The sequence below is a fragment of the Cynocephalus volans genome, chromosome 3 (assembly GCF_027409185.1).
Source record: "Cynocephalus volans isolate mCynVol1 chromosome 3, mCynVol1.pri, whole genome shotgun sequence".
Taxonomy (NCBI): domain Eukaryota; kingdom Metazoa; phylum Chordata; class Mammalia; order Dermoptera; family Cynocephalidae; genus Cynocephalus; species Cynocephalus volans.
Genome location: NC_084462.1, coordinates 23535353 through 23562404, shown reverse-complemented (window position 1 = coordinate 23562404; position 27052 = coordinate 23535353). Strand labels below are relative to the sequence as shown.

The 27052-nt window shown below is 39.9% G+C and overlaps 1 protein-coding gene across 2 annotated transcripts; it reads right to left on the bottom strand.

The window, feature by feature from the left end:
• LOC134371550 (cytochrome P450 3A4-like) lies at positions 1 to 26571 on the bottom strand. Of its 2 annotated transcripts, none has more exons than XM_063088373.1 (13): positions 26501 to 26571; positions 22739 to 22838; positions 20805 to 20857; positions 19276 to 19375; positions 16825 to 16938; positions 16480 to 16568; positions 15023 to 15171; positions 11238 to 11365; positions 10043 to 10109; positions 6448 to 6608; positions 4768 to 4994; positions 2393 to 2555; positions 1 to 161 (listed from the first exon to the last, which is right to left on the bottom strand). In XM_063088373.1, the coding sequence occupies exons 1-13, from the start codon at positions 26569 to 26571 to the stop codon at positions 66 to 68; spliced, it is 1518 nt and encodes a 505-aa protein (XP_062944443.1). In that variant the 3' UTR covers positions 1 to 65. The 2 variants fall into 2 exon arrangements, with proteins under 2 accessions (XP_062944443.1, XP_062944445.1); XM_063088375.1 differs by having other exon boundaries at positions 22745 to 22838.
• Positions 26572 to 27052: the final 481 nt, after the last annotated feature.

Genomic DNA, 27052 nt, shown 5'->3' with positions numbered 1-27052 from the left:
ATTCAGATCTCTGGTCCTCTGGGTACAGCTTCCTTGAAGAACAAAGCCGAAGTAATTAGGGAAAGTCAGGCTCCACTTACGGTCTCAATTCTCGATTCAACTGCAAGAACAATGGGTTTTGATGGTTGAAGAATTCCTTGGTCCCTTAATTTCACTGGGATCTGCAGCAATTAAACAAGCAGATTCAGAACCAATAAATGAAACATCACCAACAACAGAAGCAAAGTAGAAAAGATACATTAGAAACACTAATACTTTACAACCATATAACTACTTTAGCATTATGTATCTTGCATTCTTTATACTTATTCTATAAGCTGTGTCAAGATTGGACAGTGAACGAATTCATCCAACAAAATATTTAATGTGTATCTATTCAGTACCCGGCCCGAGACAAAGTCACAATGGCTTATGTTATTTGATTTAAATTTTAAATAAAAAGGATGAGTTTAGAAATTTAAGCCAGGATTTAGGCATTATGGCAAACTATTTTTGAAAAGCCAATGAAGTTTATCTTCTGTATATTGAAACTTGCAAGGTAATCCTGAGTAGGAACTGCACATTTGAATTTTATGGGCAGTCTTTGACTTCCAAAGAATCCAGTAACTCCCCCTCCTCCAGTTGAACTATTCAGTTTAAAGATAAAGAGACCTGTAGGAAACATTATGCTTCTATTTTCTAACATCTCCTCTCATCTTCCAAAGGTTGTGCAAATAGAAAACTTCAGAAGTCCTACAGGGTTTGACCAGTACTTTTAGCCCATTCTCCCTGAGTCGCTCCTTCAATACTGGGGGAGCCATCAACAGAGTAACTTTCGAACCTCAGTTGAGTGAAGGGCAGGTAAGTTGTCATGGAGATTGAGAAGGACCAGCCTGTAGATGACTGGGAGCTTGCCTGGGAGTCCCTGCCCCATTCCAGATATGCCTGAGGTCCACTTTCTCTCAGGACTGAGCTCCCTGTCTCTACAAACTTACAGAAGGGCTACGTCCTGCCCGAAAGGCACAGATGAGATGAAAACCAGCTCCACCCTTATCCTCTCATGCAGGAAGCCTGCCTAAGAGCAGGAGCTGCATATCAAATGCAAAAGTACTAGGGTCAAGCATTCTAGGGCCTTCCTAAATAGCAATCAATCATAACTATTATTTAAGTCTTCAGAGGGGAGATTCCTCAATTTTGTACTAGTGTAACAACTTACAATTTTAAAATGTCAAATGGCACATACGTATTTTCCCTGCGGACAGGCAGATAGACACACACACATGCATATACACAAATGTCACCCATGCACATTCACAAATGTCATATGTTAAATTTGAAAGTTAACATAGCTTAAAAGTTGTAGCAAGAACCCCAAATCAACTGCAAATCACCTCTTAACCATTTACTGAATGTTTGCAAGGAATAAAGTCCCTTGCAAGATATCACTGTGAGTCTACAAAAGAAGTAAAATGAAGTGATATGGTAAGGTGAGGGGGACACATTATTGGAGACAAAGAACACACAGAGAGCCAAAGTAAATGGTTTAATTGCAAAGTTTAAGCTAGGCAATGATAGCAGCCTGCAGTAACCAGTAAGAGAGAAGAGGAGTGGATGGGCACTGCACTGGGTGGGGATGGGTCCTTGGAGGGTTGTGAAGAATGAAATAACGTGGGAAGGACAAGAGCACAGTGAGGAGGAGAGAAGGAAGAACATTCATAGAGATGCTCTTGGGATGTAGAAGAGCTCAGCTGTCTGGAGCAGGGCTACTGCAAGATGAGGTCAAAATGAGTCCTGATGGCCCCGCACTGCAGGAGTCCTTCATATCTGACAGAAATGTCTTAAATCAGTGATTCTCAACCAAGGCTACACATGAGAACTAATGCAGAGCATTTAGAGCCACATTCTGGGTGAATTACTTTAGAATTTCAAAGATGACCCAAAGATCATGATTTTGGAAAGCTCCGCAGCGATTCCAATGTACAGCCAGTGATTAAGAACGACTCTCACAAGAGACCTTCCATACGTTCTGATGGAGATCACCGTTCAAAAATCATGATGAGGTAATCATTGCACTTCATGCTTGTGCATGACTTTCCCATCTCCCGTTGACTTGAACCTGACTTTACAACTCTGCTCAAGTTCAAAGACACTGCACATAATCATGTCATGCTAATCTGCATTGACTCTACATGATCTTTATACTTTGGTCTTTATAAAGCCATGAATTTAGAACTGCAGAACTGAAGGACCCTTAAAGCTCATAGATGGCTCCAAATAGATTCAATTACCCAAGGAACACATTCTTAAAAGATGAATGAGCATGTTCTTTTTTGTACATAGTTCCCTAAGGTTTTGGGAGTTTTTTTAACTCCCAAAAAAACCATGATTTATGCAGAAAGTTTACTTGTCTGACCTGGGTTTCTTTGCAAGGTTTGAAGGAGAAGTTCTGCAGAACTCTGATGAGAGCGAGTTTTATGTTCATGAGAGCAAACCTCATGCCAATGCAGTTCCGGGGTCCACTTCCAAAGGGCATGTATATGTACGGATCTATGCTGTCCTTGTTCTTCTTACTGAACCTGGTTCCACAACAGCAAATGAAAACAAATGAGTGAAACACAGAAACCACAACAGCTGCATGTGTGAGGCTCTCACTTAGACCCCTCAACCAGTAGTATCCTGGATACGTTCATGGGCTGGTCACTGAAGTCCTGCCATGGTTATTTAGCTATGAGAATTGTGAGCTAAAGGCCCTATCCATTCCCCTTATTCTACAAAAGCTTTCAGTCTTGTTGAGATGAGACGAACGCTGTTTAAAGGAAAATTTATCTTTAAACACCAAAATTACATTCCAGGTGGTCATGTGTTCACACTCTGAAAGGCACATAGGAAATGAGAATGATTAAAAGAAAGGTAGGTTCCTGCCTCAACTCACGTGTGCTCACTGAGGAAGGAGCAGGAGAAAATGTTTCTCCAATATTTCAGTTGTTTTCCCTTTCCTTCTCTCCTCCTTCTTTCTCTCCTTTCTTTTCCTTTCCCTCCTTTCCTCCTCGTCCTTCTTCTTTTCTCTCCATCTCTCTTTCCCTTTCTCTCTCTCCCCTGCCTCCATTGAAGAGTTTAAGTCAGACCATTTACATGGGCATATGAGGCTACTCTGCTATGACATCGTCTCTGATTTCCTTGTCTATTGGCTGCATGAAGCTGTCAATTCCTTGAAGTTAAGACCCATGTTTTACTCAAATTTGATTCTTTAATATTTCATTATATTAAGAAAAAATATTGATTTGGGGAAAGTGATAATGGGTTTGTGATTGTGTGTTTTTCAGAGTCCTCTATTTTGGAGAACGTTTAGAAATATTTACAGGTGATGTGCTTTAAAATAACGTAAGAGTTGGGGGAGGGCGATGGTGTGCGGATGGGGTGGCTGACATGGCTGATGGTTGTGGGGGCAGGTGCTGGGCACTCGGAGGTGCATTAAAAGTATTTTCCAGACTGTGTCTAGAGAATATACTTGCAGAATTGTCAAACATTCTCCATAATCAGCATTTGTTTAACATTTGAATTTCTCACTGCCTGGCCCTGGTCCCTGGCCCGTACAAGCACACATACTAACACTTTCATGCCAGAATCAATCAAAGAGAACTACAGCGTGAGTGGTGATTTTATGTTCACGACGCTGCAAGAGGTGGGAGTGCTGAGCTTACAGAAGTCTCCAGGTCCAGAAAATGGAAGACCCGGTCAATTCTGATTTACTCTATCAAGTACTACGTGTAGCCCCTATGCTAATGCTAGGGACACTACAGCCAAAATGCAAGGTCCCTGCCACCAGGAACCGTATAATTAGGGGCTGATAAAACACTAGGTCCCATGCTTCCTGACGCTCCAGCCAGTACCCTAAAAACTTGACAATAAATTTTGTTTACCAATAAAATAATTGGAAACATCAACTATTTCCAGAGTACACACTGTGCCCAAAGCCTGATATTTGGCTCTTAATTCCCAGAATAGCATTATCAAGACACCTCTCAGGAGGAATGCCTCATAGGTCTAGAGGGTAGATGGCTTTGCTTTGGATTGTCACCAACTGCAGGTAGCTGGCACAGAGATACAGACACTGACACAGTCAAGAGGACCTGCACTCTCCCCTGTCCTCACTGTGGCTGCCTAAACCATAAGGAGGTGGCGTCAGCCTGCACTTTTATAATTATGCAAGTGGAAACAGCAACCAATGTTTTAAAAAATAGAAGGTAAAAACGTTTCCTAAAATTGATTGCAAATTCAGAGAACTAAGGGAACAACATCGAAAAACAGGAAGGAATAAAAAGCCGATACACCTAAAATAGTACTTAAGTAAATTATGGCACATGCATACAATTTCCAAATGTATATATCTCATCTATACATATATGTCATACATATATATACTAGTTAGGAGAGTTTGTAGTTTACTGTTAAACAAAGTAAGCAGCATTCAAAACCAAATAAAATATCATATCATTCTACAGTTTAAAAATCTGTATATGCATATAAAAACATAAGGACGTACATCACATTATTAATAAAGCTTATCTTTAGGTATTGGAATGGTGGATGCCTATAATTTTCTTTTTTCTATTCTACATTTTTCAAAGTTGTGTTACTTATCACTTTTGTATTAAAAAGTTCTAAATATAAAAAGACTTACAAGCAAATATTTGCACAATAACATGTTTGTGATCTGCTCTATGATCGGTCAGAATGTGCTAGAACCAGCCTGGTGTGGGGAAGCTGCCTTTTCCAGGGGCTTAGTACCTTTCAGGACGGAACTCCTCAGGCTCTGTCCAGTACTTGGGGTCTCGGTGAAGAGCAAAGACTGGTATCATGACCACTACCCCTTTGGGAATAAAGACTCCATTGATTTCAACATCTTTCTTACAGAGCCTCTCAAGTCTGCCAGCAATTGGGAATAATCTGAGAGATTCGTTCACCACCATGTCAAGATACTCCATCTGTACCAGGCTGTCATAGGTGGCAGGTGCCTGGGAAGAAAGAAAGAGATATTAATAAGTGGAAGTTTGGAATTAACTCTCAAATCATTTTATGTAGTACTGTTGAACAGTTAGGAGCTTTGTAGAATAAGTCATATTGGTATAAGGACCTCAGCATTTATAAGACATTTTAATAACTATCATGTCCTTTGATATGCTCAACAGCCCATTGAGATGTATGGAGTAGTTATAAATATGGGAGACCTTTGGACAGTCTTCTCCCCAAGGCCTGAAATCCTTAGCACTAGCAGGTGCTGCTTTTTCTTTCTCAGATAAACAAATATGACCCAAAGGTTATGACCATCACTCTCAAGTAGACTATGCCAAAGTCACTGTCCCCTTTCAAAAGAGAGGCGACATGTCTATACCAAAGAAAGAGAACATGAGAAACAGAGTAAGTTTCCCATTCCACATATCGCTTTTTAGTTAAAAAAAAAAAAAAAAAAAACGCTCGTTGCTAGTTCTTTCGATTTTATATATATGTAAAAACAAAAAATTTGGAAAGAAACACTATATTATATGAAAACTCGATAAATAATTTTGGGATAAACTACTTCCTTTCTATCTCAAATATAACAATAGAAGGTTACAATCGGATGCTCCTAGGACACAGAATTTCAGTTCTAGTAAAAGTGAAAACCCTCCACTCAGCCCTACCCTCCTTTGCTGGAACAGCCTCCCAGTTGTTGCTTCAGGGCTTGATTGTAAGCTCTGAGGAGAATCCCTTTGTGTTCACCTCAAGCCAAACCAGCCAAGCCAACAGGCTGGGTCTCTTCACAGCCCAAAGGATCTCAGTTAGAGCAGAGATCTGAAAGCAGTATGGGCAATGCATGGCTACCAGCTGGTGTTACATTGGAGGCAACATCGTAGAGGTTATGAGTTTGGCTTAGGAGCCAGACAACCGGATCCGTTTCTTGGCTTCTTCATCACCAAATATATGACTGGACTATGAGAGATGTGTGGAGCAGAGCTGAGTCTGCCTGCCTATCTCAGCCAAGGCCAGCCTCAATCAGACAACAGGAGACCAGGGCAACAAGTCCAGGCAACACCAACAGAGCTAACTATCCAGACACTTGAGCAATAAATGCTTATTGTTAGATGCCCCTGCAGTTTTGAGGATCTTTTTTACTTGGTATTTTTATGGTAACAGATGTGGAGTGCCATTCCCTGCTCCCAGGAAAAATTTAAATTATTCTAGCTAAAATATACTTTGAGAAACTGGTACACCAGGACCAGCACTGTTTTACGGAGATCTTACACTTCTGTGAGTAGCATCCACTACTAACGTTTCTCCCTTTGTTTTTCTTTTCACATCCTTCCTAAATAATGCCAGTGAAAGAATCAATGCTTACACTTTTTGCAAAAACTCTCCTAGGACATGATGAACAGGCATTATTGTTAAGGCTTCACCTCGTCCTTTCTTGTCCAGGTATCATCCACTCACCTTGTTGGGCAACGTTGCATCAATCTCCTCCTGCAATTTCTGCTGGATGTCAGGGTGAGTGGCCAATAAATACATAATGAAGGAAAGAGTGCTGCTAGTGGTCTCATAGCCAGCAAAAATGAAAATGATTGATTGGGCTACAAGCTCCAGATCAGACAAAACTAAAAGCAGAGGAAAAGATATTTTAGGTAAAGCAGGTAAAAGAAAAACATTGCAGTTTGGATGAAGAGAAAACCAAATGAAGTTCCGAAATCCCTTTGGAGAAAAATGGAAGAGCAATTCAGAGTCACACCGAGAGTGGTTTTCACTCTGTCTATCTTACAGAGCCAGCAAAAGGCAAAATTGCTTTAATTCAATTTCCCCCAAGGTATACAATTCTTGCCCATCCACTCTTCAAAATGCTAGCCTCACAACCAACATAACTGAATGATTTCAAGAGTAGCATTTCTGTTGAACATACACTGTTCCTATTATGCCCCTTAGATGATCATAAAAGTATTTTAGGCACAAGTAAAATATGGGGTACCATCCTGCCCCAGGAATAATTTCAGTTATTCTAACTAAAATACAGCTTGAAAAACTTTGAGAGAGTTTGAAATACTAAGGCTTAAGTGTAAGGAACATTAAAGGATCTTTCATCTGAACATGTTTGCAGGAAATTAAGGAAACTATATCGAGCTACAGATAAACTCTTGCTACTCAAACTATGGCCCATGCACAAGCAGCATCAGGAGCCTCTGGCAGCTTGATATAAATATAGATTCTCAAACCCCAACTGAGATCTACCAAATCAAAATCTGAACTTTCACAAGATGTGGTGATTTGTGTGCACAACCTAGCATGAGAAGCATGGATTACACCTTTGAGAGGCATTGGGTAATAGAATATCTGAAATGCAAATCTTCAAAACGCACGATCTCAGCATGACAGAATTTTGTCTGTAGAAAACACAAAAATCTAGAAGAATGATGAACTTTAGTTTGATGAATGGTATTAAAACTGCAGAAGAAAGAATAAGTCTGTAGAAGGGCATTGGCCAGCATGAAATACAGAAAGTAGCATCCAGTGAGTCAAATTTGCAATACTTATTCACTCATGGCCTGAATGTCTTGTCCCTTAGTACATGCCCCCTCTCTTTGCCCTACTTTATGCTCACAAAATGGCCCTATGAGTATAAGTTGGCCTCCCTCTTGATTTTTATCCTGAGAGAAGCTAAGCATGGTCAGGAACTGGTCTGTTTGATTGGGACTGAATTAGGACTTTGAGATACCTAGAACACTGAAATAAACATGTTTCCCACCCAATCACGTAATTCATAACTAAAAACAATCTGAAATGAGTGTGAGAAAGATCTGCTGGGTTCTGATCTACCAGTGATGACTTCTGTCATGCTGTTCTGGGCAAATTCAACTATCAAATTCCTTCTCCCACTTATCACATGCCAAGTGCTCAATACCTCCATGTGTCTACTGATTACTGTATTGAGCAGTGAAATTGACTATTTTCTTCAATGCAGAAAGTTGTATTGCACTAGATAGAGACAGATACATAGATAGGACACGGCTTCAAAAAATATGGAAAAATAGAATTAAAAGATTGTGAACTTTCTGAAGACTCCTTGCAGGGAGAAGTAGATGTACACATAGACATATTTATACTGGTGTGATGGAACCACCCCATTCCTGCTTTCAAGAAGCAATTGTTAAATACTAGGGAATTTTGTGACATAGTTGGTAAACCACTGGTAGCTTGAAATTGACCATATATTTATATATTTATTTATTTATTTATGAGTATTTATGTATGTCACAGAAATAGGCTATAAATGGGGAAATTATGTTTTGAGAGAGAGAGAACTAAAGAGCCTGTTTATATTACTAGATATGGATAGATCTAGAAATATTTCTTTTCTTTTTTTTTCTTTTTTTTGAGCAGTAAGGGGATCGCAACCCTTGGCACCATGCTCATCCAGTGAGTGCAACGGCTATCCCTATATGGGATCCGAACCTGCAGCCTCGGTGATACCAGTGCTGCACTCTCCCGAGTGAGCCATGGGGCTGGCCCAGATGTAGAAATATTTCTAATTCTCAGTTCTGTGTAAAAATATTTCATTTTCTTAGCTTGATTCACTTGGAGGATCTAGAAGCAAAGAAACCCTAGGAGCTATGATCACACCTGGCTCCCAGAGTTTGGTGTCTATATACCATTTCTCACTAAAAAGAAGCAGGGTTCCTTGGAGAAATGGCTGGTTTCAAAACTGGTCAGGGTAAATAGAAGAGAAAGATGGAATATCTTGCACCAGAAAGCAAGAAAGGGTCCCGAATGTTATAGGTGAAAAGGATAAGGATAGTCTATATGTGTCATTTTATATTTGTCAAAACCTGTTGAATGCACAAGGCCTTTGAGAGGCATCAAGTAATAAAACACTGAAACACAAGTCTTCAAAATGTATGATCTCAGGGTGACAGAAAGAGGCAAAAAACTAGAAGAACGATGATTGACTCTAGTCTAATAAATGACACTAAAATAGCAGAAGAAAGAATGACTCTATAGATGGTCATTGGCCCTTCTCTAATGAGAACTCTAATGTAAACTGTGGACTTGCGGTATTAATGATGTGTTAAGTAAGTTCACTGACTGTAAACAATGTACCACTGTGGTGGGGGAATGTTCACACTGAGGGAAAGCATATTAGAGGAAAAGAATATATGGTAAATCTCTATACCTTTACCTCAATTTTGCTATAAACCTAAAACTGCTCTAAAACAGTAGTGTTTATTTTAAAAATAAAAAATTAAAGAAGAAGAAAGACTCAGGACCTTGCCTGAAAGGGCTTCTAGTGGACAAACCTGTGAGAATTTGGGTATCGTAATAAATAGTGATAGTAAGAGAGTAAACTGGTAATATACAAGATCACAGTGATATCAACCAGTCAATCAATCAATAGGGAAGAATGAAATGTTCTCTTACAATGATATGCCAACTCATCATTGTAGAGGAAATTGGAATTAGAAAGTTATCATTTTGCAAAGATCATAATGGTTTCACTCAAATATCATCCATGAATGATAAAACTCATAGGTAAAACTTGGAAGAGGAACAGGATGTTTACACAGTCTCAAAGGTTTCCCCCACAAAGTACTTATTAATTACAAAGGGAAAAACAGAACTTTACAGGAAGTTAAGCTAGTGAACACACTTTCACCAAGCATTCTTAGTTGATATCACCACTATTGGGAAGAGTGTGCCTCCTGATTTGATGTCTAGCTGCAAGTGTCCAAGCAGAGGTTCTGGTTCAGTGGATCTGGATGAGGCTGAGAATCGGCATTAGTTCTCGTGTGAGTGATCCACAGACCATTGGTTGACTTCCAGCCATGAAGTGCTTGTTTACGGTTGCCTTTCAACATCTGAACATAGTTATTCCTGTGTGTTTCCAGCAAATGCCTCTGGCTACCATTAATAACACCCCAATGTGTGTCTTTCTGTAATTTGGCAGAAATTCCCATCTACCTGGAAAACTTCCAGCACATTTTTCACAACAACCCTCTAGCTCGAGCTTCCCTATCAGCAGCTCCCTGAAGCACTCCTTGGTTACCTTTATGGGACTGAGTTTCTCCAGAATTCTGGGAGTCAATCATCAGCTGAAGAAGATCTACTCGATGCTGGAAGCAGAAAGAGAAGTTTCAATGACAAACAGTCACGTGTAGAGTCCAAAGTGAATCAGGAGCACAGTCCTTCACCTTCCTTCTGAGAACATTGTCACTTGAAGTGCAGAAGTCTACCTTGTATTTCCTGAATCACCAGTGAACAAAAACATCCATCTACAAATCTCGGAGACTAGGATGTTTCCCTGAGAGAATCCATCTATTGTGCTTAACAGCTTTTTGGTCTTTGCTCTCCCTGATCCTCAGCTTCTCTGGCTTTTGAACACAGCTTCCAGGACAAACAGTTGCCTGCTCCTTCTCCTGTCACACCTGCTTCCTCAGGAAGAAGTCCCACACTTCACCCCTGTTTGTTCACGTCCTTAAATCTTAACCAATGGCCACATGGATCAATCTCCTGACATTTCCAGAGCTCGTGGGCAGCTTCTGCGTAAGCATCTTCAAACACTTTACCCTCCCAGGACCCTATACAATCTTCAGTGACACCTGGGGTGCCCAATCCTGCCTCCCTGACCTGCAGACATCCATGTGCTGGCCCCCAGGCTTCATGAAGGCAAAGCTGGGATAGCCAGCTTGCAGGCTCAATGCCCACAGAAGACCCGTGCCCACTCCAGGCCATAAGAGTCTCAAATTTAACACAGACTGTACTCCACCAGGGGGGCTGTCTCAGCAGGCCTTCCACTGGAAAGAGTGTAAAAGAAGAGGCTTGAAATGGAAATGATTCTTTACCAATCTATGATCTGAGGAAATTATAATATGAGTAAAATAATTTTTAAACAGTGATTTTGATCCTGTGACAATTTTTTGAAGGAAAGAGAAGTAGTAAATATCTTCTCTCAATAGTTTGAGAGAATTTATGCCATGACACACCGATCGTCATGCCTATTACTACATTTTAAATGCTGTTTCTCTGACTCATTCTCATATTTCCTTCCCCAAACTCCACCTCTTCATTGCCCCTCAAATGTAAAAAAGCTCGTGCTCTAATTCTACAGTGTTCTATCTACCTTCTACTTTTTATGGTTCTCTATCTAACTTTTGTGTAAAGAGAAGTACATAATTCATAGGTATACATCCCAATAAACTATCAAAAAAGAGCATCTTCATGTATCTACCACCAGATTTTACCTTTTGTTTATCTTTCAGGCGACTTTCTTTCATCCTTTTTACAGAATCCTTAAAAAATTCTGTAACATCTCTTGGAAACAGAGAGATATTTAATACTTCTAAAATTGGGGTAAGGAATGGAAAGAGTACTGTTGGGAAGAGAAAAGAGAAAAAGTAAATTGTAATGAAAAGGCAAAATTTACCTGGAGCAATTATAATTTCTCTACCAATCAGAAAACTAAAAGGCATCAGGAAGCTCAACCAGAAGCCATTCCCTCTATGAACTTTGTTCAGGCTCCCAGGCCAATGGCTGGGCAAGGCCATGTTCACACATAGCGGCCCCCACTGTAGCAGTGAGATCGGGGCCCCTACTGACTCTTTGGAGTGATCAAAGGTACAGGATTAAAATCCATGACCTCTTAGCCTTTTATCCATTGGACTAAAGTATCTTTGCATTAAGCAGACCATCTGCTACTTTCATTAATATTGCTGTTCAAGAAACAGTAGTTAGGATAAATATAATACAGCACATGTTCTTCAACTAGCATGCAATGAAACTAGAAATAAATCACCAAAAGAAAATTGGGAAACTCATAAATATGTGGAAATTAAATACACTCTTAAATAACCAATACCTCAAAGAAGAAATCAAAACAGCAATTAGAAATTGCACTGAGATGAAAAAAAAAAAATGAAGACATGATATGCCAAAACTTATGGAATGTCAGAAAAGTAATGCTCTGAGGGAAATTTATAGGTACAAATGCCTAAGTCTTTCTTTTTTAAAAAGAAAGATCTTAATTCAGGTATCTAACTTTCTACCATAGCACACTAAAAAAAGAGCAAAGTAAATCTAAATCAAGCAGTAGGAAGAACCTAATAAAGCCTAAAGTAGAAATTAATGAAATAGATAATAAAAAACAACACCACAAAATCAATGAAACCAAAAGCTGGTTCCTTTAAATTATCTTCAAAATTAGCAAAACTTTAGTTAGATTGACCAAGTAAAAGAAGAAATGACTCAGGTTACTACCATCAGAAACACAAGAGAGAAAATTACTACTGATATTTAAAAAATAAAAACGATTAGAAAGAAACTCTATTAACAATTGTATTTTTAGAGCAATTGCATAAATTAGAAAACTCAGATAAAAAGGAAAAATTCCTCAAAAGAAACAATCTACAGAAACTGACTCAAAAAAAAAATAGACAATCTGGATATACTTACAACATCTAAAGAGATCAAGCTAGTAATCAAAAACTACCAACAAAGAAATGATCAGGCCCACATGGTTTCAATGGTGCATTCTATCAAATATAAGGGCACTTCAAAAAGGTCATTGGATGATTTTTATTATCTTTTAATTCTGTTTCTCCAAAAGCTTTTGGAAATATGCTCATATTTAAAGAAGAACGAATACTAACTCTTTAAAAACACTTAGAAGAAGCAGAAGAGGAAGGAACACTTCAAAATATTCCATAAGGCAAATGTTACCCTGATACTAAAGCCAGGCAAAGATATCACAGAAGAAGAAAATTAGAGATTAATATGTATTATAAATATGGGTACACAAATTCTCAACAAAATACTCACAAAGTGAATCCAGCAACGTAGGAAAAGAATTATATACATAACCACGTGGGGTTGATCCAGAAATTCAAGATTGTGTAATACACCATATTAAAAATGAAAAAATGAACACCACAGAATCATCTCAATAGAAGCACAAAAAGCATTTGATAAAATCTAACACCATTTACTGGTTAAAAGAAAACAATCAACAAACTACTTATAGAGGGTAATTCCTCAACCTAATAAAGGACATTTATAAAAATCCTGAAGCTAACACCACACTTAAGAGCTTAATAGCTTTCCCCTAAGATCAGGAACAAGGCAATGATTCCTCTCTCACCACTTTTATTCACCTATTAGAACAAATAAACGAGTTCAGTCACATTTCAGGATGAAGATCAATGTACAAAACATTGTATTTCTATACACTGCGATAAACAATGCAAACGTGAAATTTAAAAAATAATTCCATTTAAAATAGCATCAAAAATAATAAAATACTTTGAAATTAATTGAACAAAAGTGCAAAACCTATACTCTGAAAACTATTGCTGAAATATATTTAAAAGGATCTAAGTAAATGGAAAAAGCATCCAATGTTCCTGGATCAAAAAATTTAATAGTCTTACAATGACAATACTTCTTAAATTGATCATCAGATTTAATGCATTCCCTACCAGAATCCTAGCTGGCTTCTTTGTAGAAACTGACAAATTGATTTCAAAATTCATATAGAATTTCAAGGAATCCAGAATAGGCAAAAAAATCTGCAAAAAACACTATACTTTGCAATTTCAATACTTATCACAAAGCTCTAATGAAGGAGATGTTGGACTGGCTTAAGGATAGACATAAAGATCAATAGAATGTAAATGATAGCCCAGAAATAAGCCCATGTGTCTATGACTCACTGAATATTGAGAAAGATGACAGGATCATTGATTGGGAAAAATATATTCCTTTCATCAAATACTGAAACAGGTCTGGGGCAACTGGATAGACATGCAAAATAATAAAGCTGGACCCTTACCTCACATTGCATACAAAATCTAACACAAAATTGATCAAAGACCTAAACATAAACACTAAAACTATGTAATAATAAAAAGAAAACCAAGCATGTAAATCTTCATGACCTCAGGTTTGATTTTTAGATTTGATGATCAAAGAACAAGCAATAAAAAGAAAATGCATAAATTGCACATATCAAAATTTAAAATTTTGTGCTTCAAGGGACACTATCAAAGTGAAAAGACACCTATTGAATAGGAGAAAAATTTTGCAGGCCATATGTCTGATAAGGGACTTGATTCAAGTATATATAAAGAACTCTTACAACTCAATAACAAAAAGACAAATAATTCAGCTATACATGGGTGGAGGACTTTAACAGACATTTATCTAAAAATATTATAAAAATGGCCAACATTGTTCAATATCACTAGCCTTTACAGAAGTACGAATCAAAACCACAATGAGATACCACTTCACACCCACTAGAATGCTATAATCAAAAAGATGATAAAAAGCATTGCCAAAGATGTGGAGAAACTGGAACTCTAATACACACCTGGTGAAAATGTAAAATGGCTCAGCTATTGTGGAAAACCATTTGGCAGTTTCTTAATAAGTTAAATGTAGAATTACTACAGAACAAAGCAATTCCACTCCTAAGCATATACCCAAAAGAATTGAAAACAGGTGTTTAAGCAAACTTGTACATGAATGTTTAGAGAAGCACTATTCACAATAGCCAAAAGGTGGAAACAACCCAAATGTCCGTCAACTGATGAATAGATAGGCAAAATGCGGTGTGTCTATACAATGGAATATTATTCGGCCATAAATACAAATGAAATACTGACGCATGCTTCAGCATGAATGAACCTTGAAGACATAATGATAAATGGAAGAAGCCAGTCACAAAAGACCATATATTTTATGATTTCAATTTTATAAAGGTTCCAGAATGGGCAAATTTGTACAGAGAGAAAGTAGATTAGAGGATGCTTAGGGTGAGGAGGGTTGGGGGAAGGGATAGTTAAAAGATACATGGCTTCCGAGTTGACAAAAATATTCTAAAATCGACAATGGTGATGGTTGCACAAATCTTTGAATGTACTAAAAACCATTGAATTCTAAATTTTAAAAGTAAGTGAATTATATGATATGTGAATTATATCTCAAAAAGCTGTTTTTTTTTCAAGTGAGGGAGAAATCAGAGTCCACATACCTATTAATAAAAAAAAAGGATCAAAGAAATTAAATCTTAAGAGCTTCTTGGTTTTTTCCACAAAGGGATCTTGCGGGTTGTTTAGGGAATCAATGTTTATCCCAAATGACGTGCCAGTGATCACATCCATGCTGTAGGCCCCGAAGATGCTGAGGAGAGAAGACATGGAAAATTAAAATCACCACCTCTTTTTCATCCTTCTACTGCACATACAGCAAGAAGTATGTGGAAATTTATATGCCGGGCAAGACAGGCAAAGTGCTATACACTTTCAGAACTATCTGCTGGATCATGCGAAGAGTCTATGCTCTGGTCACACTCACTCATGAGGCATTTTGGGGGCCCAGTAATGTAGCTGGCACTGTGCTAGGGGTGACAGGAACAATAAGATGAGCTAGACTCACCTCTGAGCTCAAGGAGCTTAGTCACAGAACGAAACAGACCCATAATCAGACAAATTACAGTAGTGTGTGTTGAGTGGGAATGACGATACATGTGTAAGCACCAAAGCACCACACTTCAGCGGGACAAGAGTAGAATAATGAACTCTTCCTAGGGGACTCAAGAAAGGTGACATCGGCTGTGTCTTACCTCACCACAGTCTATGCCCAGAACTGATTTCTCCTCAGCACGTTACAAAACAGCATCATTCCGATCTGAGTGACCAGAAACACAATCCCTCCTTCTCTACACTTCCTGTTAAAGCTACTGAAAGACCCATTCTTCCCCAACCACAGACACCTGAGGATGCCATGAGGGCAGAATCATTTCTGTAAAATGTAAGAACTAAGAATATTCCTGGTTTTGAAAAAAGTTTTAAATCACTCCAAAATGGATTTGGGGAATCCCATAGCTAAGAGACCACATGTCCCCAGTTACAGCTGTAGTTCCTGCATAGTTCAAAAATATCTTAGCTTAGACAATAAGTGATATGGTTACTCTACCCATAGCCTTTAAAGAGCCTTCTCTCTTTTGAGCATGGAGGAAGGAGAAGTGGTGGGAAGATTTAATATTCAGTATTTTGCTGGTATCCTCAGCAAAGCCATGAAGGGATTTAAGTTGTTCCAAGTTCCACACTGTCACTTTCCTGCCCCACCCACTGCCTGCCAATATACCAAGTGCCATCCCCGCCCACCATTCCATACTCTCAACACTCCAAACTTTAGTATGGTCGTGTTTCTTCTTGCTAAACTATGTATTTCCTCTTCCAGAATATAGCAGCTAACAATGAAGCCCTGGCTCCTGTATACAGAGGAGAAGTCCCTTTCTCCCCCTGGCTGCCCTGCCTTCTCTTGTGAGCCATCCCTTCTAGGGTGGCTCATTGGAGTTGTAACACCACACACATGCTTTTGTCTGTTCACTGAAGAAATTCCACAGTGGGGATTTCAGCTCTGTGGAAGGCAGCTGGAGGGTTTTGTGGCACAGTTCAGAAGCCCGGAAGCTGCACTCCTACTTACTCTTTCATGGTGACAGGCTTGCCTTTCTCTGCTTCCCGTCTCAGGTTTTTCACCAACACATCTCCATATTGGCCAATGATGGGAAACATCTAAGCACAAAACATAACACCACCTATAGTTAAATGGTCACACTCAAGTCTCAAAAGGACATGGCTGTCCCAAGCATGGAGCAGTTAGCGATATTTTACAATAAATTATATAATGTTCCTTCTGAGACATAAGATAAAAGACCATTTTTAGGAAGCCCGAACTCAGGGAACTACTCATTGGAAATGAACAATTTACTTTCTACCTCTCCCCAGTCATTCCTTATGTTTCTAACTAAAAATCCTGTCATTTCATTACCTCCTTGAGTTTCCCGCTCGTGAAGGTTGGAGACAGCAACGTGCGCATTCTTTTCCATTCTTCATCCTCAGATATGGAGATGGCACTTTTCATAAATCCCACTGGACCAAACGGCTAAAGACCAAGCAAAAGACATTTTTCCCTATGTGAGTCTCGGAGGTCTCCACAGATGTAGAAAATTTGTCAAACGCTTATTTAACAGATATTTAGTGACTTGCTACTAGCTGGCAGGTCCTGTGCTGAATGCTCAATAAAGAATTTTCCCAAGTGCCTAGGCTCTTGTGTGGGTAGAGGAGAAACCTGGCTATCTGGTGTGGTTTCCAGCCTTTATATTGCAGTCTCTCTTTAAGTGCAAATGTACCATATGGTAGGAAAGCTGTTCTTCCAGGTGTATAGATAGGAAAAAGACATAGTACATCCTCCAGGGCTGCACAGAATAGACAGGGACTGCGGACAGATACCCTGATAGTCTGATGGCCTTGGCAAGTGTATTTCACCTCAGACCAGTTCTATTTTCACATATATCTGCAGCATGAGCAACTTGAAAAAAGGAATGCCTTGATATGGTTCTTTTTTGAAATAGTAGTTAATACTTAAAAGATTCTGAACAAATAATGCAATTACATGGAAGTCCTTTTCCCTTACTTTTGCCCCCAGCTACAGAAGGAAAAAGAAAAAGATAATTATATTTCCAACTTTGGAACTGGCCTATCAAGTCAACTTGCTTGAAACTTTCTTTAATCTTCTAAAAATATAAATATATTTGTAACTGTATACTTTCTACACTCATTCATGATAAAAACTTAGCAAACTAAGAAAAGAAGCAAACTTCTTCAACTTGATAAAGACAATGTACAAAGAAAATCTTCAGCTTCAAACACATTTAATGGTGAGAGACTGAATGCTTTCCCCCTAATGTCAGGATCAATTAAAAAATGTCTGCTGTCACCAGTCTTATTCAACATCATACTAGAAGTCCTAGCTAGTGCAATAAGACAAGAAAAAGAAATAAAAGGCATACATATTGTATTAATCCTTTTTGTGTTGCTATAACAGAAATACCTGAGACTGGGTGATTTAAAAGGAAAACAAAATTTATTGCTACAGGTTCTGAGGATGGGAGGTCCAAAGTCCATCTGGTGGTGGTGACAGTGACCCAAGGGTCTCACATTGCAAGACGGTGGAAGCAGAGAGAGCAAGAAAGACATACTCTCTTCTTTTAAAGCCCTCAGAACCATGCCCCTGACCACCATTTTTAATCCATTCACTACTGCAGGGTCCTACAACCCAATCACCTCTTCAAGGCTCCACATTTCAATTACCATAATAAGGTCTCACAGCCTCTTAACAGTCACAGTGGGGACTAAGTTTCTAATACACAAAACTTGGGGAGGGCCAGCCACTGGCTCACTTGGGAGGGTGTGGTGCTGATAACACCAAGGCCAAGGGTTCGGATCCCTATGTAGGGATGGACAGTTAGTTCACTTGGAAGAGCATGGTGCTGACAACACCAAATGAAGGGTTAAAATCCCCTTACTGGTCATCTAAAAAAAAAACTTGGGGGACATAATTCAAGCTTCAGGGAATTTTGGGGGGACAAAACTCAATCCACTACAAATACTGTATATGAAAAACTAGAAGTGTTCCTATCTTCAGGTGATACAATTGTTGATGTGGAAAATCTCAAGGGATAAATAGGAAAAAAACCTCTAAAAATCATAAGTGAATTCAGCAAGGTTGTAGGATACTAGATTAATACACAACTATCAACCACATTTCTATGTAACAAAAATCAATATGTGAAAACAGAAAAAACACAATAAAAAAAATTGAACCTTCACCTAAACCTCATACCACACACAAAAATGAACACAAAATGGCTCATAGACTTAAAGGCATAAAACTATAAAGCTTCTACAGAAAAACAACAACAACATAGGAGGGCTAGAAGAAAAGTTTTAAGATTGACAATCTATAAAAGCACAATCCATAAAGGGAAAATTGATAAGGTGGCCTCCTGAAAATAAAAACAAGTTTTTTTCTGATAAAGAGCCATTTAAGAGGAAAAGACAAGCTACACATCGTGACTATAAGAGGCAAGAGGGAGCCTCATGGTGATGGAATGGTTCTGTATCTTGATTGTGCTGGTAGTTACACAAACCTACATGTGATAAGTCTGCATACACCTACACACACACATGAAAGAAGGCATATAAAACTGACCAAATCTGAATAATCTCTGTGGATGGTATCAATGTTAATTTCCTGTTACTATAACAACAGGAATATACTTTACAGTGACTGCAAAACATTAGGCAAGATGTTATCATCAGGGAAACAGGAAAAAGTGTGCAGGAAACCTCACTGTACATTTTTTTGGCAACTTCCTGTGAGTCTGTAAGTACTTTCAAGTAAAAGAAAAATATTTGAATTTTAAAAATGGATGCCTACCCGCCGATTCGTGAAGAAAGAATAACATTCTTTCACTAGCACTGTTTTGATCATGTCTGTATCCGTGATAGCCAACAGAGGCCGTCGACCATCATATAACCTGTGTTGGGAAAACAGAGCTGATTAAATCTCACAAGCCAGATTCTGCAGCTGGAACCATGCCCAGGAATGCAGACTTTGACCCTGACATATTAACACAATCTATACCCTGAGCTCTATAAGGGTATCTATACCCTTAGCTACATAGCAAAGGTAGCTCCTAGTTCAAGTTAGGGTATAACACACAGCCAGATTCTGTCCACAGAAGCCACTTGAGCTTTCATAAAATGAAAGGTAGTGCAGCTCAAACAGGGAAGAGACAATTAAAGAGAAAATAGCTCTTCAAAGAAAAAATAGTTCTTCAAAAATTAGAACCTTTGTGAAGTGTAGGTGGTTCATACATGGGCATTTCCTATACCATTCCCCATAATATTTTCTATGTTTAAAATATTTCGTTGCCAACAAGGATATTAGGTCAGTGAAATATCAAAGGCAAGTACATTATCAAGTGCTCACAAGAAGTGTGAATGTTGCAAGGGGCAGTTGGAGTTGGGCCAGAGGAGATCCAGAGCTGTGCGCTCATTGAACTCGGTCATGTTGCCTTTGTGGGCTGTGCCAACTCAGCAGAACTCTGTGGCCAGCCCAATGGCTTCAGAGGACTTGATGAGAGAAGGTGAAGAGGTAGAAGGGGCAAAGTCTTCTCCGCCTGCTCTCAGCGTAAAACGCAATACTACCCCTCTTCCATTGCTCTCACTAAACCAAACGTCCAGCAGCTCTGAAGGGGAGAAGCTTTAACCAGCCAAGCCCACCCTACAAAATCATAAAGTCCATCAGGACACTAGGGAACACAGGGGTTTAAAAATATTCTATGTTTCTTCTTCAAAGTCAGTATAATAGAGTAGACAAATAAATACTTATGTACACTTCCACTGAAAAGTCTTGGCTTAAAATTTTAAAGAGAAACAAAGAACTTGACACTTGGAGAGAAAGTAAAAATGCTGAGAATACATGGCTTGCCAATCTCTTTACTTACAACCCCCAGCTCTTCTTCCAAAAGTGCATATTAAATCCAAAATTTAAATGAAGAACTTTTGGCTTTTAATTGAAAGTGACATATCTGAGGAGATAATACCATACATTTAAGAGCACACATTTAAAGGGTCTGAAATAAAACATTTTTATGCATTTAAATGGGACCTGAAGAAGGAAAAATGGAGAAGAGGGGAATAGCCAGACACCAGACAGGAAGTGATGCTGGGATACCGGGCCCATCAAAGCCTGGAGGAAAGGGATGGCCTGCAACGTTCTCGGGCTGATTCAGACTGTAGACCCCGACAGCAGATGACGTAGGGGATCCTTGGTAGGACAAGCCTCCAAAAGCTTTACACTAGACACGTGCATCCCAAGAGACTCTGGGCAGAGACAGTCCTCCATGCAGTGGGTGCCTCATCACAACAAGTGTATGCAATGGAAGTTTCCAGAATACTCACCCCCACGTATGTCCATACTTTTTATAACATTTTATGTCAAAATCCCAAAAACCCTGGGAAGAGAAACAAAATAAATTTCGATTATTATTCCAAATGAACTGAACCCTATCTGTAATTGGGGCAAAAATGACCCAAATTGAATGAAGTCAGTATTACTATCGTTCACTAGCAATGGGAGGGAAGCTCTTATTCAGAGACGTCTGAGGGAAAATGAGATAAAATAGAGATATTCAAAATGGAAGATTTAATGTCACTCTTGAATTTTCTCTGAATATTGTTGACCCTGAATGACTTACCCTTGTCTGTGAATACTAAGTAACTGCCTGTCTTGCTGATGTGTTTTTGCTTGTGCGAGGGTTGAATCTAACATCTTGCAACCCTCTGAGTTATCTCCTCCGTGGGCACGTGAGGAACTGAAGCAGAGGGAAAGTGGGCGAGGGTCTCAAGGGTGTGCGCTCTTATCTCCTCCTTCCGCATCTTTTCATTCATCTCATCAGCTCGGTCTGGAATTCTAGCGGGATGAGGAAGCTGAAGACACAAGTGTCTTCGTTCAGTCCAGCGGTTTTATAAAAGTCTAAGTAAGACACGTTGCTGAGTGAGCGTGAATGAGTGAGTGAGGGACGACGTTTTCCTGCTCAGCTCAGAAAACGTGGGGAACTATCACCTCTACACGTAGGACACAGCATTTTAAACTACTTGCTCTGAGTGTTCACTTTTGAAACTTAAAAACAAAATTTCCCCATTACTAAGTTTCAGTTGTCATGTTTTAACTATGCAGAAGAAAGTCCCAGACATGCAGATCTTGGGTTACATCTATTAAGGAGTTGACCTGTGAAAAATAAAATATTGCTTTTTCAGAGGAAAAAAAAAGTATGAAATTCTTCGGTGGTAATCAGACAGTAAAGGCCTCAGTTGGGAGAAGCAGAATCTGAGAAACAAGCCTCACTTCTGTGGGAATGGAAATCTGAGCCCGAGAGCAGCCTGCACACAGCTTTGCCACTGTCCTTCCCACAAGAGCTCGTGACTTTCGGTCCAGGGACCAGGCTCTGGGCGAAGCCTCAGACCAGGTGAGCGAAGAAAGCTCAGCAAAGATTCTTTCTGAGTGGCCCATATTATATTCTGTTCAGTTAAATTAAATTTTTAATAATGTTTTCAAATCATCTACTTTCTACTGATTTTGTATAAATGATTCTGCCTTTGTTTAAAACACAAAACTCATTAGTGGTTAAATATCTGGAGTTGATAGACAACCACATCTTGCCTCAGTTATACCCACTCTCTGCTCAGACTCACCCATAGGGTGCCTCCTCTGAAGGACAAGAAATGTAGCAGAACACTTTGCTCTGTCTCAAATCCCCGAAGATGTCATGGGAAACAAAAGCCGGGGTAGAGCCATGGAAATAACTGCAGGGAACTTAGCAGTTCTTGAGAGAACTCGAGTAAGTGCAGATTCCCCAATGGTGAATACTTAGGCTGCCTAATAAACTGAAGTTTCAAAACTGTCCAAGAAGAAGGCAAAAAAGAGTGACTCAGAGCTCATGCTATGACCAGAAAAGTTTGAATCTGGGGTACACAGCTTAATGAGCCACTACTGCAGCTCTCCTTCCTGCTTTCCTCCTGATGAAACCACTTTCCTGGGAATCTGCACTGGGTAGAAGAAAATCCTTTTTGTGCTGCTCACACAGTCTGAAAATTGAATCCTGAACATCAAGTGCTGAATCTGCAGAGATTGGAGCTGTTTGACGGAGGCAATCCTAAGGCTCCTAACTGTTGACAACAGTTTTCTGGGGTGACCCTGGCCATGCCCTGGGTGGAGCCTACACATGGTTTCTGAAAGTGTGAAACTGAAGAGCTTCCTCCCAAGGAGTGACACTTCTAATGATGGCACTAACTTGGTACTTATGACCATAAAAAACAAAAGAAGCTCAAACAACACTCACCTTGAAGTATCCTGTAATAGTTCCCAGCACAGGCAGAGGTGTTGGCCCAGGAATTCCTATCTTCTTAAATAGTCCATGTGTATGGGTTCCATATCTAAAAAGTAAAAGAGAAAACCAGATCACAGCAATTGTGACTTTGTAGATACAGGGGCTGACTAGTCAATGACTCAGAAACTAACTATCAAGTGATGGAGGTAACATGTAGGCCATAAATAACAACAGCAACTCATACAGCAAAAATTACATTACTTCCTAATCTCCTTTCCTGCCTCCACTTGGAAACCCCTCAAACAATGCAATGATTAGCTAAAAGCCACTGAAGGCTTCATGGTCCCAATGCTAAAGGGAATGCTTGATACACATCCCCAAACTTGAGTGCTCCTGATGGGTTCAGGCTGGAATTCTTCTAGGGCATCCCATTTGCTTATGTCTACTTAGTAAGTTGACCACCCTTCCATGATTAGGTATTTTCTCATTCTAGGTAGAAAGGAAGAAAAAAAAATTTCTGCCCCAGTGATAAAATTTTGCATAACTGCATCAACCCCATCACCGAGGGCCACTGAGAACATATGGTGACATTGTTCCTACAGTTTGCTCAGAGGCTTTTGTGCTTTTCATTCTCTCTAAGCCAAGATCCTGTTTTAAAATCTGGTCCATTTCAAATCTGCCTTCACACAGAGACCTTGGAGCAGTCACAAGTTCTTATTTCTATAGAACAAAAACTGTGTTTGAGGCTTTCATTGGCCTCATAGAAATGTGAGCACTTCTCAGCTACACCCAAGCTTTCACTGTCAGACAATCTGGTTTATTTGAGCTACAGGGAATGATGATATCGACCCATGTGCTTCTTGAATGACACCGTGCAGAGGAACTAACCACTAAAGACTATTTCCAGGCCATTCCTCCCTCACAGAATCTGGCTTCCAACTGGCTGTACTCACCTGATAAGCACTGCTAGGCACACTCATTTGTTCAAGATGGTCAATCACAAAACAGTTAGTTTACCACCTCTTTACATCAACATTCTCCGTACAAATATCTATTAAGGCTGGAGCTCCCTATGGCTGGCATGCCTGCAACTCCTCTTTGAGGTGTCATGTATGGACTTCCACAACTGGAGCTCTGGTTCCTAGGAGACCCTCTAACTGTAGTGTTACTGAGAGATGGCAGACTGGAGGAAGGAGAGAGACTGAGGGAAGTGAGAGCCAGCCACCATTTTAACCATGAACCTTCCAGGTAGACCCATAGAGGCAAATTAGGAAAACACAACTGAAAAGTGTGCTGTGTATAAATGGTTCTACATGCCACACAAAGGCTTTAGACAAAAGAGATGGGGCCTTCCAAATTTCAGCAAAAGATAACATAAAATCAGTTACCATAAAATGTTCTAGACAGTTGGATTAAAACCCTGTTTCCTCTTTTTCAGATGTTAGTCTTTCAGACAGAGTAGGATTCAAATATCCTGTACAAATCCAGTAAACCTAGATAAAATAAAACCAAAATTGCACTAAGGGAGGTGTATTGGAAGGACCCAGCAGAGGCATCACAGCAAGGCCCAGCCGGGCATTTGGGTCTCTTGCCCAGAACTGTCCATGGAAAGGTGTGCACCAACTGCTCAAACCAGGATAACCTTGTTTAGTCCCACTCCAGTTCCTTCCCTTGCTATTGCAACCATGGCAAATCAATTAGACTAATTTCTGCTTCTGAATTTTCAGTGTGTTACATGAACTCTCAAGTGAGGCCAAGCAACTGAGTTAATGTGCCGGCAACAGTGGCCCTCAAGGGGGGCCTGTCAAATCTCACATAGGACTATATAAAGGCAGACAGTAGGCTGGGTGAATTCCTTGGTTCCTTTCCAGCTCCCCTCTTTTTAGTAGAGACATGCTGCTTTTGGTACAAATGAAGAGGCTAACAGAAAACCCAATTATTTTATTACATTTACATCGTGTTGGCATAATGAGGGCATTGTCTGCTATACAACTATTAAACCCGGGGCTGCACCAATGTCTTCTAAGGCTGCAGAGTTGGTTGCTCAGCTCCCAGATTCACTAGTGACAGCTCTACTTCCAAACAGACCACACAAAGAGTGACTTAGACAGTGTCCCTGTCCCCAGGCTTCAAGCACTTGACATGCTAAACCATCTGCCCTTCATGTGTCCTCCAGTAGGGGCCAAGAACCATGAAGAATACCTCTGGGAATTCTTTCTGGAAGGGTAAGGAATATTCTCCCACTTCATCCTGATTCCTACCCACATACCTTTTATATCATCATTGGCACAAGGTCTTGCTTACTTATCTGCACTGAGATTAAGATAAACTGCTAAGCAGGTATATTTAAAACTAAGGGATTAAAATAACCTGTTGGGCAGGTATATTTAAAAACACATGTGGGACCTATGTCATAAAGGTTCATATTTCCGCATTAGACTCATATTCCTGACATTATTCTAGCAAACTGAGGTTATATTACAGCTTCTGTTATCACAAGCACTGAGCCAACAACCCTCTTTTATCCTTTGTAACAAACACACTGGAAATACTCTTACCTCAATTTTTAAAAATCTGATATTAAATAGAATGAAATTAAACCATGTCAATTAATTTTTAAGTGTCATTGGAAGGAAAATATGTTGCCACAGTATCCTAAATTTTCAACCTTTCTTTCAAAGAATTATAACCAAGTAGATATTTTCCATTTTCATGTCATCATGATTCTCTACTCTTGAAGAGAGATGGAGATGGAAGTCAAATCTGGCATGGGGGGAGCCTGTCCCACCCACACATGGAAATATACTTTTCCCTCCACTTGCTCCAAATCCTACCACTGAAAGGAATTCCTCTACCAGATGGTTTTGATTTATCCTTCTCCCCCGAAACTTAGAGTGAAAAAAAAACTTAAAATCCAGATTGGCTTTTGGGGATCTTGCTTTCTCAGGCTACTAGTAGATTTCATATCACAGAAGAAATAAATCTCTATACTGAGGCTTAACTCACAGAGACTGGAAGAAAAATGTAAAAGAATATAACTTCAAGAGTTCTGCCTGGTCTCCTTTGCTCTAAAGATTCCTCATTTAGAGGTAAATAGCTCTGCATATCACAGGCTGGAGGAACTGAGTTTCAGGAGGGAGGGAATTCCAGGGGAGGGACACAGAAAAGAGGGAAGAGACAAGTCTGAGTATCCCGTGAAGTCTTCAGTGCTCCATGGTATTTGCTTAATAATCCTGGGGGGTGGAAGGGAGGGGAGCAGGACCCACCCACGTCCACAGGGGACAATCCTTCTACACATCTCTTGCAGCAGACACGAAGCTAAGAAGGTGAAGTTTATGAGACAGAAACCAAACCAAACCCTCTTATGCCCAGAATCCCCAGAGCATGAAAAGGGGATGAGGATCCCACTGCACATGGAGGCCAGTTATTTGTATTCTGCTGCTGCTGAATTCTGCTTGCTTAGTTAGGTCCAAACTGACAGTCAATCAAAAGATTATCCCCAGGACCAAATTAGGTCGCTAAACCCTCCAAGTCACAGAGGTGGGAGCTGAATAGCAGGGGGCAGAGGGGAAGGTGATTGCTTCTTCACTCCTTCAATGGATCAGCATAAGATTAATAATAATCTCTTATGTGTTTGTAGCATCCAAAGCTTAAGTAACCTCCCCACCATTCTCTCTCTTGAACTTCAAAACAGATAAGGAAAAGAGAGGCCTGGTTAACACTTCAAGTCCAAGATCACAGAGCAGACAAGCCTAGACAGTTACTCACAGATAGATGAGCACCAGGCTTGTAGCCAGGAGAACCCAGCTTCCCAGGGAAAAGTCTGGGATCAGGTCCATCGCCATCTTCCTTCCCCAATTCTCTTCTCTGGGTTTTCCTTTTGGCTCTGTGTGCGGCTCCTTGCTGAGCTGTGCAGACACAGCTTTTCTGCCCTGCCCAGCACTGATTCACTGGGGCTGCCTGGAGTATTTATGTGCTGAGGAGAGAGGTGGGGCCAGAGCAGCAGCCAGTAGAAGGGCCACCTGTGCTCCTCCTGCAGCTGGAGGAATTCGGGTGCCCTCTGCACCCTGGCGGTTGGCAAAGGATCATGGACACCACTACTTTGACCTCCTTTGAGTTCATATTCTGTGGTCAATCAATAAACAACTTAATCAGTGGTATCAATAAGCCCAAAGGTCATGGGTTCTTGTCAGAAACTGAAGTGAAGCCATTGGCATTAAATCTCTATCCTGCTCTGGTCTCCATGCTGCCATCATTCCAAAATACTTGAAATCCATCCAATCGTGCTATACCTACAGATCTTTGCCCAGGTAGTTTCCT